An 18,543-nucleotide genomic window follows, 5' to 3' on the forward strand; every position below is an offset into this window, starting at 1 on the left:
TTTGGCCGCCAATCTACCTCCATGTTTCGTGGTCTTCACGCAGCCTCAAGAAGCGCTGTAGAGCATCCTGTCCAGTCAGCCACCTCCTGGACCCACGCTCATCGCGAGTGTCCCCTGTTCCTGGCATGTGGCACCAGTCCCTGCAAAACTAGCTTCAGCAAACTTCCTCCGCTCATCCACCCGCCTGGCCCACAAACTCAATTTTCCTTCGTCCACTCGTCCTGACAATGTCAGGTCTCCCTCTGGGTATGCTGTAAAATCGGGCGATTGCGTGTGTGAGGTAGAGCTAACGCGCAGCAATCACCTGCAGCATTTCAGTCACTTTCGAAGTGACGTTCAGCGTCCCTCATAGTCACGCTGCCCAGATATTCCACGTGCTCAGCGCACTCCAGTGCCTTCTCAGATTTGGGTAAGAATATCTTCGCCTTAGATGTGACCATTGTCTTTGTCTATTTGTGGGATATCTTTAGATCTAACTTCTCTGCTTCCACTGCTAATCCTTCTAGCAGTTTTTGCACCTAATGACTAATGTCATGCATAGGTGACTAATTTCCCCCGCAACAATGGGTACACCCTCATGCAGGTTTCCATCTGCGGCTCTTCTGTCTGACACCTGCCCTCGATTCCAACCGACTACGCAGCTCACACCCCACAAACACTGAAGCATCATGTTCCATAAAGATTTTGTATATGCCTTATTGCATTGGACCAGCTCCACCCAGACATACGATTGCCCCACCAGGTTTGTGCCATATGCTGTCAAACGCCTTAGCAAAATTCCCCCAAACAGGGACCGCCTTCCCATCATTCCCCAATGTTTTCTCACTGCACATGCAGATGGAATATTTGCTCTGCCGTACCGCTTTTGGGTCTAACCCCAGCTTGCCCTTCAGCCAGGAAGTTCTCTCTCCTGGGTGCCATTCTCTTCCAGCTGACGCACAGCACTGTGTTGCTGGGGAGTGGCAATAACAAGACTGTTTGGTAATTGTCACAAACAGCGAGCTCCTCCTTTTTGTAAACAGGAATCATCAGGGCCTGTGTCCAAGGCTGGGGCATCTTCCAGACCTCACAGGGGTTGGGAGCTCGTCCCCAACCCCAGCCTGGACATACCAGCTCTTTGGGAGGTGAATCAAGATTGGAGGGCTCTCCAAGATAGGCTCCAGCTCAGCCAGACATGGGCTTCATGCCGGGCTCGCTGGGTGGGGCTCTCTGGCATGTGCAACGCAGGACTCAAGAGTAGATGATCACACAGGCCGCTCCCGACCTTACACTCTATGAATTAAGACCTGGGAGCTGTGCATGGTGGGGCACATGCATCAACAGCTCCTCCAACAGCTGGGGTCTAACAGCAGAGGAGCAAAGGCCAGGGAAGCAGTCAGGGTCAGGACCGCGCGCCCATGTTCTGAATGAAGGAAATACTCCAGCCCACGTTTTCAGAAGTGGGCAGTACCCCAGTGTTTGGGTTCCCCGCTTATGACAGACTTGGGCCTGACTGTCTGAAAACCAGGCCAGTGGCAACTCGGGAAAGGGAGCTTGTTTTGTCTCCACCAAGGGATACTCATCGACACACATGCATGTCGTGAGGTTCTCTGTTCTTAGTCAATCTGTCTCCGTGCGATGACTGGGCAAGGGACACCCCCTCATGGCTTTATCCAGGCGAAGTGCCACCCTCTGGGAGGCTGCCAGGCCCAGGAGGTCTGTGGAAGTCTCGTTGGCTTTCCTTTGGGGGAACAAATAACATATTTCAGTCTCACCAGCTGGCCTGAGAATCCAGGGCAGTCAGCGCCCTGGAGTCATCCTGGGGTTGGGGGCAGCCACCCCTGGCCAGCCCATCTTGTGGTGTCCACAGTGCAGTGAGGATGCTGATAAACGGGAGAGGGCTCAGAGATGAGCCACGAGGATGACTGCGGGATTGGAATGCTCGCCCTGCAGTGAGAGGCCCCAGGAGTTTGGTCTCAGTTCAGGAGCTGACGGCTAAGGGGTTTATGCCCATATGTGTAAGGACAGGCAGGGAGGCTGTCTCAGAGCAGGGACTTGAATGGGGCTCTCCTGAGTTCTAGGCCCCGTCTTTAACCACAAACCCACCCTACCCCTCTGGCAGCGCCGGGGGCGGATTCTGTATCCATGCTAAATCTAGTAGTTCCATCAGCAGCCTTGGCATAAGCTGTGGCTCTCAGGCCTATGGGCTGGGACTGCACCTGCAGAGGACCCAAAAGACAATCTTTTCTTCTTCCTCTGCAGTGTCCTCCAGAGTCAGAGATGGGCCCTTGTTTTTCCCCATAAAGATGACCTGAAAGGCTTTGTTAAAAAATCTCACCCGTTTTAACCCTTAGACGTATCAGGAATGCCGAGTTTGGGGCTCCCTGGTTTTCTGGGGACTCGCCGGGCTCTCACAGGGTCCCTTTCCCCACTAGCTCAGGTTGTGCTGCCTTTCCTCCTCTTTTCCTTGGGCTTCCTTCTCTTTCAGTTCCACGGTTTGGTGGTGTGCTTCCTCCTGCTGTTGTTTTTCTGCCCCCCTCCGCCGTCCCTGAGTCAGCTTCCCGGTTTTGGTGATCACGTCCTTTTTCTCTTTGTGCAGCTTCCCAGCTCAGCCGCTTGCTTGGCTTCTTGTGCTATATCTTTTCAAGTAGCCTCTAATCTGGCCAGTTCTAACTTTGTGGTTGCTTTGCTGTTGCTCATTTTATAGGTTTATTTGTTCTGTTTCCTCACCTGAAATAACCAGACAACCACAAACTGTAACCTTTTCTGTTTCCAGCCCGTCACTCTGAATTACGTAAGGATTTAGTTTAGCAGTGCTTGAAGTGTGAACCTCCCTCGACCAGCAAGCTGTGTGTAAATCCTGCTGACTATGCCACTGTGACATCATGCTCAGGGCACCCAGAACCAAGAGTCACCATGTTACAGTCATAGGTGTAGTTTGACTTCTGTATTTGCAGGGACAGCTCCAGTCAGGCCACAAGGGCTGTTTGGGGGGGGGGAGGGGAATTCCGCACCTGCCTGAGGCTTGCAGTTTGAGGGGGCAACACCCCCCTAACACCCTCCAAACTATGCCCACGGTTATCATTCTGTCTTAGCTTCTAAGCTGCATATCAGCCTGTCTGCTTTGCCAGCCAACTCCTTGGGACACTGCCCGTCCAAACCTTGCCTTGCCAGTGACAATCAGTGAACCCCAGTTCCTGAGTTCCCCCGAGATGTCTCCCTGCAGTGTCCAGCCCCTCTCCCTGCAGCACTCACAGGAATGATCAAGTTCACTGCCTCCAAAGAGACAGAGCACTCCCCAGCCTCTTAGGGTCACTGAAAACTCGCACTCCACTTCAGTACAGCAGCACTGAGATGGTTTACAGTAAAATTAAGAAAATGTTTATTAATGAAGAACAGAGATTTAAATGATACAAAGCAAGAACAAAAAAGGCATGTCTGGTTACAAACAAAACAAAATGCTTTCTAGCAAGTGAAACATAATTTTAGCAAGTTACAATCTTTGCCTAACCAGTTTCCTTACTCACATCAAGTTACCAGCATCCCTAGACTGCCAGACTAGGGGATCCAACTTTCACAGGCTCAGAAGGTGCTGTACCCTGTGTGCCCTCTGATGGATAATTAAAGGGTTTTTTGCTCCCTTTTTATTACCCAAAGTTCATTGTCTCTGTCTCAAGAGGCAGGAGGCCTTCCTGGGGTGCAGATTCTGTCCTCCGGTGTGATTATTAAACACTCTTCTCTCACACTCATTCAGCCTGATGGCTTTGTTTACCTTATAAGTAAATGTACTTTCATTGTCTTCTACCTGCAGCCATGCCGGTCAGACAGGTAAATACACATTCCTTTGTCTAAAGCAGGTGGGGTTCATACTCTGCCTCCCACACTTATTTCAAGAACATATTTCTAGCACAACACGAAGAATAAATAAAAATGATAATAACCGATTACAATACACAAGAAAGAACTTGGGTAAGAACCAGCAAGCATAGAGCGATTACTTCTGGAAGCACACAAGCATGAGATGACCTTTCAGCTGCAATAGCATGTTAGCTAGGAATTGCAGGTGCAGTATAAAAAATGTCATGTGCTCCACTTGATGAAACCCAACCCGAGGATCTGGAACAAGCAGTGACAATAAAGGTAAGCATGATTAAGGCATTGCGAGGAATAGGCGATGATAAATAGCTATGAATGAAATGCTAAAGCAATAAACAAGCTCTAAGTGATGTACACTTCCCATCTGCCCAATCTCACTACAACAGTGAGCTTTCAGTGATTTAAGGGGTTGTGATGGGGTGTACTGGCCAGAAGGGGGTAACGAAGGTCTGTGGGCCCTATTAACCCTGCCCTGCTACATCTGCCATACATGTAGGTCAGACAGGAAGGAGAACAGAACATATCTCTGCCTGATTACAGCCAGGAACCTAAGTCCACTCACCAGCTAGACACTCGTCCCTCGGGCCCAAGAAACTGGGCCCAGGGAGACTGACTGGGTGACTGTTTGTCTAAAGACAGGCACTGAAGGGAAGCGTGGTGTCCTACTCTGATGAAGTAGGAATTTTCTGCGATATTTTTATAAATCCTTGGCTTGCCTCAGTTTCCCTCTGCACATTGCATTGTTACCCAGTGGGTGCAAAAGTGTTAACACTGCTCCTGGACCAGCACAAGAGACAGAGGGGTGTGTATGTGTGTGAGACCTCGCTGTCTGGGCGGAAAGAAGAGAGTTATTATATAACTGGCTGAAACCAACCCAAACCAACAGAAGGTCCAGCAAGACCAAGGGACACCCCAATGACTGAACAATCAGCACATAAAGACTGCAAGCAGGGCTTGGGAACCAAGCGGAAAAACAAGGTGTCAGGGGACTGGAATGAGGACTGCTCGTCTGGAGGGTCTCAGGAGCCTGCGGCCCTGGGGAGATGGAGAGGATGGAGAGAGAGCCAGAGACGGACTCCATCACAGCTTGGCTGGCCCCTCATGACACTGGCTTGACCAGGATGATCTCTGGCATAACTCTGCCTATCTGTGCTAACCTCAGGATGTTCAGAGTCTGTAGCCAGGTGACTAAGAAATAGTCCCTTTGTTTGGAAAAGGCTGCCTGTAAATACTCAGTGAAAGCACTGCACCCTGGAGGGGCCCAAAACAAGCATCTGGCTGTGCTGCATTCATCACAGGGAGAGACAGGGATGGCTGGGGCTGAAGGCCCCATCTTGGAGTTGTGGAGGCCACAGGCCTGCCTCGGTGGGACTATGTGGGTCCTTGGGATCTGGCGCATGAAAGGGGTCACTCCCAAGAGACTTGTCAGAGCTGGGCTATAGACCGGACCTAGGACCTCATGACACCCTCTGAAGACTCACCAGGCATTTCTCTTTGGAGACCCTTGTTGTAACTTGGCTTTGGACTTGGCTACCCTGGAAAGACTGGAACTGCCGTGTGTCTTAGCCAGAGGGCTACAGCTCCACAGCCCTGCTCCTAGCACGTCATGGTGACCAGGCATTGGAGTCCCGTGTGAGTAGCACCATGTTGGTCCCCAAGGGACTGCCCTTAAAGCTACTGCTACAGGCCTATTTGGGAAAGGAACAATAACTGCGTTCCCTCAGTGCTAAGAAGGGAAGTGGTGGTGAGAACACAGGAAGGGCACCTTGGAATGAGCCAATCCAAAGGAAGATCGGGATAAATTGGATTTTGGCCACAGATGAACAGTGATATTGATAAAAATGGCGAGCAAGAGTGGAACCCACCTGAGATTCAGGCATGCCCAATGGTATGAGTCTGTGGCACAGCATAGACAACCTAGAATTTCTTCCCTGGGTCAGAATCTGAATTGATTTGTTTGCTCTAGGAAAATAGCCTATCTGGTCATAATGGACTATAAGCCCTGGTCTACACTAGGACTTTAGGTCGAATTTAGCAGCGTTAAATCGATGTAAACCTGCACCCGTCCACATGATGAAGCCCTTTATTTCGACTTAAAGGGCTCTTAAAATCGATTTCCTTACTCCACCCCTGACAAGTGGATTAGCGCTTAAATCGGCCTTGCCAGGTCGAATTTGGGGTACTGTGGACACAATTCAATGGTATTGGCCTCCGGGAGCTATCCCAGAGTGCTCCATTGTGACCGCTCTGGACAGCACTCTCAACTCAGATGCACTGGCCAGGTAGACAGAAGAAGAACCGCGAACTTTTGAATCTCATTTCCTGTTTGGCCAGCGTAGCAAGCTGCAGGTGACCATGCAGAGCTCATCAGCAGAGGTGACCATGATGGAGTCCCAGAATCGCAAAAGAGCTCCAGCATGGACTGAACGGGAGGTACGGGATCTGATCGCTGTATGGGGAGAGGAATCCGTGCTATCAGAACTCCATTCCAGTTTTCGAAATGCCAAAACCTTTGTCAAAATCTCCCAGGGCATGAAGGACAGAGGCCATAACAGGGACCCGAAGCAGTGCCGCGTGAAACTTAAGGAGCTGAGGCAAGCCTACCAGAAAACCAGAGAGGCGAACGGCCGCTCCGGGTCAGAGCCCCAAACATGCCGCTTCTATGATGAGCTGCATGCCATTTTAGGGGGTTCAGCCACCACTACCCCAGCCGTGTTGTTTGACTCCTTCAATGGAGATGGAGGCAACACGGAAGCAGGTTTGGGGACGAAGATGATGATGATGAGGTTGTAGATAGCTCACAGCAAGCAAGCGGAGAAACTGGTTTTCCTGACAGCCAGGAACTATTTCTCACCCTGGACCTGGAGCCAGTACCCCCCGAACCCACCCAAGGCTGCCTCCTGGACCCAGCAGGCGGAGAAGGGACCTCCGGTGAGTGTACCTTTTAAAATACTATACATGGTTTAAAAGCAAGCATGTGAAAGGATTAATTTGCCCTGGCATTCGCGGCTCTCCTGGATGTACTCCCAAAGCCTTTGCAAAAGGTTTCTGGGGAGGGCAGCCTTATTGCGTCCTCCATGGTAGGACACTTTACCACTCCAGGCCAGTAACACGTACTCGGGAATCACTGTAGAACAAAGTATTGCAGTGTATGTTTGCTGGCATTCAAACAACATCCGTTCTTTATCTCTCTGTGTTATCCTCAGGAGAGTGAGATATCATTCATGGTCACCTAGTTGAAATAGGGTGCTTTTCTTCAGGGGACACTCAGAGGAGCCCGTTCCTGCTGGGCTGTTTGCCTGTGGCTAAACAGAAATGTTCCCCGCTGTTAGCCACAGGGAGGGGGGAGGGTTGAGGCGGTAGCCACGCGGTGGGGGGGAAGCAAAATGCGACCTTGTAACGAAAGCACATGTGCTATGTATGTAATGTTAACAGCAAGGTTTACCCTGAAAGAGTGTAGCCACTGTTTTATAAAATGTGTCTTTTTAAATACCACTATCCCTTTATTTTCTCCACCAGCTGCATGTGTTTCAATGATCACAGGATCTTCTCCTTCCCAGAGGCTAGTGAAGATTAGAAAGAAAAAAAAACGCACTCGTGATGAAATGTTCTCTGAGCTCATGCCGTCCTCCCACACTGACAGAGCACAGACGAATGCGTGGAGGCAGACAATGTCAGAGTGCAGGAAAGCATAAAATGACCGGGAGGAGAGGTGGCGGGCTGAAGAGAGTAAGTGGCGGGCTGAAGACAGGGCTGAAGCTCAAATGTGGCGGCAGCGTGATGAGAGGAGGCAGGATTCAATGCTGAGGCTGCTGGAGGATCAAACCAGTGTGCTCCAGTGTATGGCTGAGCTGCAGCAAAGGCAAGTGGAGCATAGACTGCCACTGTAGCCCCTGTGTAACCAACCGCCCTCCTCCCCAAGTTCCATAGCCTCCACACCCAGACGCCCAAGAATGCGGTGGGGGGCCTCCGGCCAACCAACCACTCCACCACAGAGGATTGCCCGAAAAACAGAAGGCTGGCATTCAATAAATTTTAAAGTTGTAAACTTTTAAAGTGCTGTGTGGCATTTTCCTTCCCTCCTCCACCATCCCTCCTGGGCTACCTGAGGCCAAAGGCAAACTTCAAGGAGAAATAAAAGACAGATGAAAAATTGCTGTTCTTGTTTTTAAAGAATTAGTGGGATTTACAAAGACAGATGCTAAGGGATGAGTGTGGCAAGACAGAAAAAAACCACCTGACCTTTGCAACAATATACCCATCTGCAGAGCCCTTCACTCCATGTATGTAAAATATTACACCCAAAAAGCTACACTAAAGGAATGGTCTTAGGTTGCAAATCAAGCCCTTGAAAGTTAGGAAATGCCAGATTTATAGTTGCCAGTGCAATGTTAGTTCTACCCCTTATGTGTCCACCCTGAATGCGACTGGGGATCTGATCATGTCATTAATGACTGTATCACAATGCATAGGCACCAGGGAGCAGGTCTGGCATTGCTCAGGCAACCTAAACTCTGGTATTACCTAACTTTTGAGTGCTTCACCTTGCAACTTAAATAATTTTGTTAGTGTTTCAATGGAATGTTTACCTCCCCCCGCCCCCGAAAAAAAGGTTAAAAACAAATTCTATGATGTGCAACTGCAACAACTTCCCCACACTATCAATAGGGCTTCAACCCCGAACTGTCAGCAGTGCAGCATAGACTATTACCTCTTGAATTGCAGGACATTAGCTAGCAGCTGCAGAAGGCCCCAATCCTGAGGTCAGGGTGTAGGGTTGCCACTCATCTGGTTTTCGACCAGATCGCCTGGTCGAAAAGGGACCCTGGCGGCTCCGGTCAGCACTGCTGAAAGTCATTGAAAGTCTGGTTTGCCGCCCACGGCGGGGCAGGCAGGCTCCCTACCAGGCTCTGCGTGGCTCCTGAAAGTGGCTGGCATGTCCCCCTGGCTCCCAGGACAGTAACGGGGGCTCCCCTCCCCAAGTGCTGGCTCTGCAGCTCCCATTGCCCAGGAACCGCGCCCATTGGGAGCTGCAGGGCGGCGCCCGCAGACAGGGGCAGCGCACGGAGCCAAGACATCCAGTGCCCGCACCCTGAACCCCCTGCCCTGAGCCTCCTCCCGCACCCGAACTCCCTCCCGGAGCCCAGGCTCCCCACCCACTCCCACACCGCACCCCCCGCCCCAGCCCCGAGCCACCTCCTGCCCTCTGACAGGCTCACCCCCACCCCCTTCCTGCCCCCCAACTCCCACCCCTGCTCCCACCCCCTGGAAGGGGAATGGAGTGGCCAGGGGCGGGGCCTCAGAGAAGGGGCGGAGCCTCAGAGAAGGGGCGGGGCAGGGGCGGTTTTGGGGTGCCCCGCCCCTTCTCTGAGGGTTTTGGGGTGCCCCGCCTGGAGGCGCGACGCTGGTCTCAGGTTCGCTGTTACACGGGCGCAGGGAGCGGGCGCAGCCAAGCCCAAAGAACCCCCCTCCCCCCCCCGCGGCCCTGGAGCCCCGCCCCGCCCCTCCCCTCCCCTCCCTGCCCTGCCCTGCCCTGCCCTGCCCTGCCCTCGAGCGCGCGCACCCGCTCCCCAGCCCACGGCATGTGCTTCCCGCGCGCGCGCGCTCCCCCTCCCTTCTCCCGCCTTCCTCTCCTCTGCCGGAAGCCCCTCCCCCGGGCGCGCGTCATCTCCGCCCGCTCGGCTCCGCAGCTCCAATATGGCGGCGCCCTGTGGCTCCTCGCAGCTCCCGGCCGCCGAGTCGCCGCTGAAGATCCCCAAGATGGAGGTCCTGTCGCCGGGCTCGCCGGGGGCGCTCAGCGACGGCAACCCCAGCCTCTCCGACCCCTCCACGCCCAGCGGCGCCTCCCCGCTGGGGCCGGGCGGGCCGGGCTCTGCCAGCGCCGCGGGGGCCGGGGCGGGGGGCGCCGGGGCGGGGGGCCGCGGCGGCGGCGCGTCGCCCTCCGTCTCCTTCTCTCCCGGCGGCGGCGGCGCGGCGGCGGCGGCGGCCGCGGCCGCCTGCCGGGGCATGTCGTGGACGCCGGCCGAGACCAACGCGCTGATCGCGGTGTGGGGCAACGAGCGGCTGGTGGAGGCGCGGTACCAGCAGCTGGAGGGCGCCGGCACCGTCTTCGGCAGCAAGGCCCCCGGGCCCGCCATGTACGAGCGCGTCTCCCGCGCCCTGGCCGAGCTGGGCTACGAGCGGACCCCGTCCCAGTGCCGCGAGCGCATCAAGGTACCCGCCGGGCGGGCAGGGGGGCGCCCCGCGGCCGGGAGGGGCTGGGCAGCGCGGCCTCTCCCCGCCCCGCCGGCCGGGGCAGGGGGCCCGCGCCCTCCGTCGGGGCTGGCGGGGCGCGTCCCGGCCTGACCCCGTGGACAGCTCCCGGGGCCGGCGCCGGCAGCTCCGTCACGGGGCTCGGAGGAGGGTCCGTCAGGCGGGGCCGTCCCGCGGGCGGCTGCTTCCGGTGGGCCCGGCGGTGAGACACCGGGGAGCCCTGGTGCTGGGCTGCGAGCCGGCCGCTACGCAGACGGCGGGGTCGTGTCTGGTTTGTGGTCGTCTGAGCGATGGATGGAGGGACGGACGGACGGATTTTCTGCTTGGCGGGGAGGCAGTGTTCCCTCCTCAGGGCTTTTCTCCCCTTGTCTGGGACTCTGGGGCAGACAGGGGAATGGGCATGCACATGTCGTGATGAGCGAGACTCCAGAGGCAGGCTGCGTGTCTTGCTTCGGAGCATCCTGAACTTCAGATAACCATCCTATTCTCATGGGGCGGGAAATCTCTTGCAGGCTACTTTTCTTGCAAGACTTTTAGTCAGGTCATAAATATGGTGAAAATAGCTGTGTTTCTTGAAGCAGGTGCTGGTTTTATGCTTCTACTTGGTCATTTGATGCACTTTAAAACTTCTTTAAGTCCCTTATTCTTGGGCATCTTCCAAGGATTTGCTGTGTAAATCAACTGGACTTCCCTGCAACATGTGCATTTCTAGTTTTATTATAGGTACTAGACCTGGTGAAAAATTAATTAAAACTACTCCTCACTAGGGCTGCATTGGTTGTCCAGCTTTCTTTCATGACAGTCTTCTGCTGTGTCTACACTTAAAACGCTACAGCGTTAAGTATAAACACTTCCTATAGCAATGGGATGGATTCTCCCATTGCTGTAGGTAGTCCACCTACTTGAGAGGCAGTAGCTAGGTCGAAACAAGAATTCTTCAGTCGGCCTAGCACTGTCTACACAGGCATTAGATTGTCTTAAATACATCTGTGAGGTGTGGATTTTTCAGATCCCTACAAGACATAGCTCTGTCGATGTAATTTTTCAGAGTAGACCAGGCCTTGGTTGCTAAAGGGTGTGGAGGGAACCTTATGCAGTGACTGCGGAAGACTGTTGGATTAATTCAGCTGTACTAGTTACACACTCTGGAGTAAATGTAATGTTTCCCATGAGCATTACGTAGTAGGTTCTGTGGTGAAAGGCTGTCACATTTAGTGGCATTTGGGGCACTTGGTTTGGGTGAGCCTGTTGGTTTGAACAGGTCAAAAGATTGCCAAAAAAAGTATCTGTATACCAGAGTGAACGTTTTAATGATTAAGTCCATTCACGTACACTGTTCTAAGCTTATTTCTAGGAAGAGTCTCCCCTGCCCCTTCCAATTAGACTGAAAGTTTTGAACAGAACTTTGTTAGCCTGAAATGATCAAGGTTGGCAAAGTCAATGAATTAGCTACATTATTTCATGCTTACGTATCACAGTGATAAGCAGTTGAGAAAAACTAAAGGTTTTCTGTTATCAGGCTTGGACTTGTCATGTAGCGATATCTCCAGCAGCATCACTTAGCATTTTTGTCAGATACTTGTCTATAGACCCTTCTGGATCAATCTGATACATTTATAATGAACTGTGTAGGCTATTCTAAGCATTAGAAAGTATCACTTAAGTCCTGTCTGCACTGCCACTTTACAGCGCTGAAACTTTCTCGCTCAAGGGTTTGGAAAAAACACTTCCCTGAGCGTTGCAAGTTTCAGCGCTGTAAAGTGGCAGTGTAGACGGTGCACAAGCGCTGGGAGCTACTCCCCTCATGGGGGTGGGTAGTTCTTTGTTTTTTTACAGTGGTGGGAAACCTCTCTCCCACCGCTGGTGTCGCGACTACACAGTCATGTTAAAGAGCTGCCGCGGCAGCACTTTCATGTTGGCAGTGAAGATACACCCTTAGTATCTGTTAAAACCATTTGATTTACTTTTTTTGTGAGAGTGGTTCCCATTGATACACTTTCTGTGAGAGGCTAAGCCTAAGGCTTGCTGCCAAAATGGACAGGTGAAGAACAGCAGTTAAGTGTTGCTGCTGTCCAGTAATGTGACTCAGCTGCTGCCCCTTACTCCACGACGATGACTTTTTTTGGTGCATTCTTATTACATCTTGAACACATTCCATAACTGCGCTTAATGCGTGACAGTGAGATCATGCCGATACCTAATCTTCTGCATATCCTGGAACCCTGCTGTTACGATGCTCTTCAGTACAGTCATCTGGGAGGATGAGAGTCTCATATGGAAAACCTGTTCAGAGGACCGTTCAGGATAGTGCTGGGGTGCTCAAAACCAGAATTTTCTCACTAATTATCCAGCATCAGCCAGGGCTGGCATTTTTTTTTTTTTCAAAGGAGCCAAGTGTTGGTCTTGATGCAGAAATTACTGAGTGAAATTCTCTGGACTGTTTATGCACAACACCAGACTAGATGATCACAGGGATTCTAGTTTTCCATGATATAATATTAAAAAAAAATTCTCTGATGGAAAAAACAGTCTGAACTTTAGTTTTCCTAGCCACGCTACATTAGTTGAACATAATGTTTTATTGATACCGTGGAACCCCATTTATCTGATCTAATTGGAATCAGGCCCAGCTCAGACAATCAAAAATTCGGATAACCCAGAGAGCTAAGACCCAGGTGACAGGACTCGGGCTCTCGGCCCCAGTTCAGTTAATACAGAGAGCTGAATAATGGAGGCTCAGATAAACAGGGTTCTACTGTATGGATTTTTTTCCCACAAAATGTAAAAACTAAAGATTCTCCGTAAAAACACACATTCTATGTTTTGTGTCGTCTCCTCCCCCCCCGCCCCTCCCCGGGCAGTCCAATTTCTAGGATCCCCGATTATCACAATTGTACTTTCTGCCTTTAAAATACCAACTCCCATGGAATTTCAGTGAGATGTGGATACCTGGCTCCTTTGGAAATGTCGGCCTAAATTACTTAATTAAATGAAGTTATAGCCGAACCTCCACTTTGATTTTTATAATCTATTTTGACTGGTATCCCTTGACATGCATTGAACAAAAACTAAAATTAATGATGTTGCAACTATAGTGTATAAACATAAAGTATTTGGGATGCCACTTAAGTCAAGATTTATGTTTAGTGTTTTTAAACAGGTTTCAGAGGAACAGCTGTGTTAGTCTGTATTCGCAAAAAGAAAAGGAGTACTTGTGGCACCTTAGAGACTAACCAATTTATTTGAGCATAAGCTTTTGTGAGCTACATGCATCCGATGAAGTGAGCTGTAGCTCACGAAAGCTTATGCTCAAATAAATTGGTTAGTGTCTAAGGTGCCACAAGTACTTTTCTTCTTGTTTTTAAACAAAAACTTTATTTTGGTTTTCCTCAAACACTTAAATTCCATGGAATCTAGAATCTTGATTCACCTCCACCCACGAACTCATTTAGCCCACTCTTCTGAAGAATAGTGTTTTCCCTTTTTCAGTTGTATCAGATACATGCATCATGTTTGAATTAGGGTAAAATGCAAAGCATGATTACAGTTCAAATCGCCTGTCTTTTAACATCTGCATATACTTTTCTCCACATATGCACATCTGGCCTGCAGTCTAGGAAGTTCTCTGGACCAATCGGCTTGGTAACCACGAAGAACAGAAAATTCAGATCTTAGTTTCCAGATCAATGATATCCCAAAGATTTTTTTTGAGCATGTATTTTCCCTATTCTATAAATTTTAAATGATATCCTTAATTTTATCATTTCTTGGTCATTGATACTTTCTACTGATTGTTCAAATTGCCTGTAGTCTCATAGTTCATGTTAACAGAAGAACTATTTGCTAAAATACATGTGGTTGTTGCCCTGTACTACAGTTACTCTTCACTTGTATGTGAACAAAAATTATTCAGTAGAGAAACCAGGCAAAGTGGTTTACATGGCGTTGGCCTAGCTTCCCTGGTGCAGTAATGTGAAGAGAGAGTCTCTACTGTTTGATTTTGATTCAGAATTAAAAAAAAAAACTTTCTCCAGAATATAGCTGTCACAAAACATCCCACATCCTGCATGAAGTACAAATTTATTTTTTAAGACTGTGTATCTTCCCTTCACCTAAAACTCTCTCTGCTTTAGAGAGTGAACAAGAGCTTAGTTCTTAACCTGAATCGCAAAGCACAGAGATTAACTACCTAAAAACTGAGCTTTTATATAGTGCTTTGCATTGTCAGACTGATGTATGTACAATAATGTGAAGATCAAATGCTGATGTGTTCGTGAAAGTGGTGTTCCTCAGGATTAGTTATAACTGAGTTACAATACTTGGGTTATGTGGTCTCATCCCAGTCCTAACATTTAAATGCATCACTGAAAACAATACGTATAGATGCACTGTGACAGTGGGCACAGTGTGTGAAATCTTAGATCAGTCAATCTCCTCTGGCCAAAACAGCAGAAATGTTCAAAGGTTCTGCTTTTAGACTTTTTTAGAAGGGAAAAAGAGTACTGTTAAATAGTATACCTATATCAGTTTAAAAAAATACTTTGCAGTAATCTTATACATCTTAAAATCCTTTTAAACAATTTCTCCTCCAGTAACATTTACACTCTTCAGCAAAGGAAAAATTGTTTATCTTGTGCATTTGACAGCATTGTGTTTATATGTTTGACTCACAGACAGAATTTTCATGTTAAGTTGTGTCAGTTTATCTGTACCTACTGTAGCGACAACTATCACCATCTTTCAGATTAATGTGCCTTTCCAGGTGGACAGTACCCTTCAGAGTTGCAACTTAACATTGTATTGATGCTGGTAATTTGTTTGAATTTGTCTCAGTTTTTTAATAAATGGACTATTTATCTGCCATTGTTGTATTCAGTATTGCCATGTTGGTCCCGGATATTAGAGCAGGGGTGGGCAAACTTTCTGGCCTCAGGGCCACATTGGGGTTCCAAAGCTGTTTGGAGGGCTGGGTAGGGAAGGCTGTGCCTCCCCTAACCCTATCCACCCCCTTCCACTTCCTGCCCCCTGACTGCCCCCCTCAGAAATCCCGACCCATCCAATCCCCCTCTACTCCTTGTCCGCTGACCACCCCCTCCTGGGACCCCCGTCCCCTATCCAATCCCCCCTGCTCCCTGACTCACCCGTCCCCTATCCACACCCCTGCCCCCTGACAGGCCTCCTGTGACCCCACTCCCTATCCAACCCCACCCCCGCCACCAAAGCCCCTTTCAGAATGGGGCCCTGCGAACATGGGCGGAGGACTCGGGAGGAGCAGGGGCAGCTGCGCAGCCGGAGACAAGCGGTGGCTTCCCCTTCAAAGCGCCACTTCTCTCCGGCTGGCTATGCAGCCGCCCGATGTTCCTCCTGAGTCCTCCGCCTGTGTTTGCTGCACTCCCACCGCCTGTCTGCTCCCCTGTGGCTGCAGGTGAGCCTCCCTTCCTGCTCTCTCCTGCCCCTGCAGTGCAGCCCCCTCCATGCTGGCACACAGCAAGCTGAGGCTTCAGGGAAGAAGGGATAGCAGGAGAGGGGCAGGAGGATAGCCTCCCCGTATGGGAGCTCAAGGGCTGGGCAGGATGGTCCTGCGGGCCAGATGTGGCCCACCTCTGTATTCGAGAGACATGGTAGGTGAGGTAACGTCTTTTATTGGACCAACTTCTGTGGGTGAGAAAGACAAGCTTTTGAGCTACACAGAGCTCTTCTTCAGGTCAGAAGAAAGCTCAAAAACTTCTCTCTCTCACCCACAGAAGTTGGTCCAATAAGATGTTACTTCACACTGTTTGGCTTCAGCTAGGGTATGAATCCATTACAAAATACTGACGCTATATCTATCCACTGTTGTGACTGAGCCCTGCGTGGCCAACCTAGTGTTGATCTCTAGCTGTATAATGCTGATCTGAAGGAAGAGAACTTATGACCTAATCATCACTTGAGTTGTATTACAGAGTAACTACCTCCACTGATCTGTCCACATGATTCCCATGATCTTAGCTGAATACTTGTGTCTAGCAATCATACCCCGCGCTCCAAACTGTTTGGTGGATTTCTGCTGGTCTTCAGATATTCTCAGCAGACATTTTATTTTTTAATTGTAAGAGTATCTTTTAAACAGTTTTCCTATGATTGATCCATTTAATCTCCAGATGTGGTTTAAATCACAGAAGAAAAAAAACGCCCAGTCTGGCGTTGGAAAGTCTTCTGCTAGATGACTGAGAGATACAAGTAAGGGGGAAACAACAATCTGTATTTGAATATTAACTTAAAGTGACCAACACTAACTCTAGAACACATCTCTTGGGCATCCCATTTTAAATGAAAGATTTCAAATCGTGATCCTGCACATCTTCTATTGAGCTGTTCCAGTGGCGAGTTACTCACTTTTAAAAATTTGAAACTTGTTTTCTGTTTTTCTAGCTTCAACTTCCAGTCACTGGCTCTTACCCCTTTTGTCTGATAGATGAGAGCCCTGTATCGTATCCTCCCTGGGCTGATACTTATAGACCATGTTCAAGTTACCTCTTAACCTTTTCTTCAATAAGCTGAATAGATTTAAATGCCTTAAGTCTCTCAGTGTGAGATATATTTTCCAGGACTTGATTGTTCTTGTAGCTCTCCTCTGAATAATCACCAATTTCTAAACCTCCTGTATCTCTGAATATATGAGAATAGTTCTTCTTGGTGGCACCTGTAAGGTGGGGGGAAATTACAATAGACAAATACAGCAATGATTGGGATGAGTTTTGGAACTTCCTTATGGACATCTTTTTGAACTATGTTGGAGGAGCAGCTCCTGGAGATTGCAGTGGGCTATTGCTGATAATTGTTGTATGTCCTCAAACTATGAGTAGATCCTGTTTTTCAGAACTCTTAATATTAAGGTTTTCAAAGTATAAACTTCTCCAAGGTGACTGAGCCCTGTCTGTTTACGCAAAAATACAATGGAGGAATCTTTCTTCTGGAAATTGACTACAAGAATATTGAAATATACAGGGTAATCTGCACTAGTCACTTCCAAGTGGATAGTATAGTCTGTCCCAGGTGGCAAAAATCACATGAATAATTCCGTAAGTGTTGGTCTATTGGCACTTAGTTCACTTTTTTAATTATGTGTCCTTAACTAATTAAGGCAGACTATTATTTGGGCCTCCTGTCTTTGACAATGATGTTCCAGATTACTTTGTTGGTAGGTAAAAATCTGAATGGCCAAGATGCAATAGTTGCTGCTGGAAGATTGAATGTTTCTGTTCTGTCATCTTCTACATTCTGTTAAGTGTTTCAGAATTTACTGGATGCACCTGAAACTAATGAAACCCACAAATTCAGAGCAAAGTTAACTGTGGTACACTGGAATTGTGGGTTTCTGTTTATATGGCTAAATGTACATCTACATTAGTTTCTTGAGCAAGGATGGCTAAGACTGTGGTCTTGCCTGTTACCTTTTCCTGTCTAACTTTTTGGTTTTGGGCAAGATTGAGAAGGTGGTATTGGTGTAATTTCTTTCATTAACTGAATTCCACACATTTCCATGATCTCAGACAATCTGGTTTCAGATGTGTATGTTCTCAGTGGAGGCTAATAGCTCTCTAGTGATGCCTCAGGTCAAAGTGTCAGTGCTTATCCCAGTATGTCCTCAGCTCTTGATGGTGTTGACTAAATTCTAGGTTCTTCTAAGGGTGGATGAAAGAGCCTCATGCTGGAGTAAGGCCTTCTTTCAGAGGTTAATGCTGGTCTACTTACTTCCAAGAGCCATGAAATGCATGGGTTCTATTACATCTGCTCTCTTTGGCTTCCTGTGAATCTACAAGTGAGACACAACAGGATGTAGTGTCACCTAGGCATTAATATTGAACAATGTCACCTCTCCATCATTCCTGCTCTCAGCAGTCTCTTTGCTCTCCAGTGCTTCAGGGACTGTGATCTGGATGATGAACCAGCTGTGATTCAACCCAGGTCAGAAACAGCTGATCTCATGTTAGAGAGAAGCACTTAGAGGAATGGATGGAAGCAACATCTGCAGAGGATTTCAGCTTTTTGCCAAAGTGGCTTCTGCTCTCATGGTTCTATCTGATCCACCACTTCTCAATTCTTAGATGATGCTGGCCCTTACTGCCATATATTCTGCTGCTAGCCAAGAGGCTTGACCTATCAGCAGTGCTTTTTGTCACTTCTGTACTGGGAGCTGCCCTTGAAATCTGCCTGCATGACCAGACCGAAGGAATTTGATAGGAAGGTATAAAGGAGGCCCTAATACAGTCTAGGATGAGGAATGCATCTGAAAAGTAATCCTTGATGGCCCTTGAACAGTATGGAGGGTGTTTTCCTTGAAGGCAAGCAAATCCACTCTGGGATTCCCTTATTCATAAAGATCACCGTTAGTGCTTTTTAAGGACTGTTATTAAGTAGTCTGCAAAATGTCTTGGTCAGCAGGTGAGAGTGCAG

At 49.1% G+C, this 18,543-nt stretch overlaps 1 protein-coding gene across 4 annotated transcripts in view; it reads left to right on the forward strand.

Moving 5' to 3' along the window:
- Positions 1–9,546: 9,546 nt before the first annotated feature.
- The window catches only part of MSANTD2 (Myb/SANT DNA binding domain containing 2), a 35,696-nt gene continuing 26,699 nt past the window's right edge, over positions 9,547–18,543 (forward strand). For all 4 annotated transcript variants that reach the window (XR_013348606.1, XR_013348605.1, XM_077839875.1 and 1 more), the window contains exon 1: positions 9,547–10,068. Coding sequence is in view for 2 of the 4 variants with exons in the window: in XM_077839875.1 (XP_077696001.1) it covers positions 9,553–10,068 (516 nt within the window). In the remaining 2 variants the exon portion in view is untranslated. The remainder of the gene's footprint in view (positions 10,069–18,543) is intronic.

The sequence above is a fragment of the Eretmochelys imbricata genome, chromosome 22 (assembly GCF_965152235.1).
Source record: "Eretmochelys imbricata isolate rEreImb1 chromosome 22, rEreImb1.hap1, whole genome shotgun sequence".
Lineage (NCBI taxonomy): Eukaryota > Metazoa > Chordata > Testudines > Cheloniidae > Eretmochelys > Eretmochelys imbricata.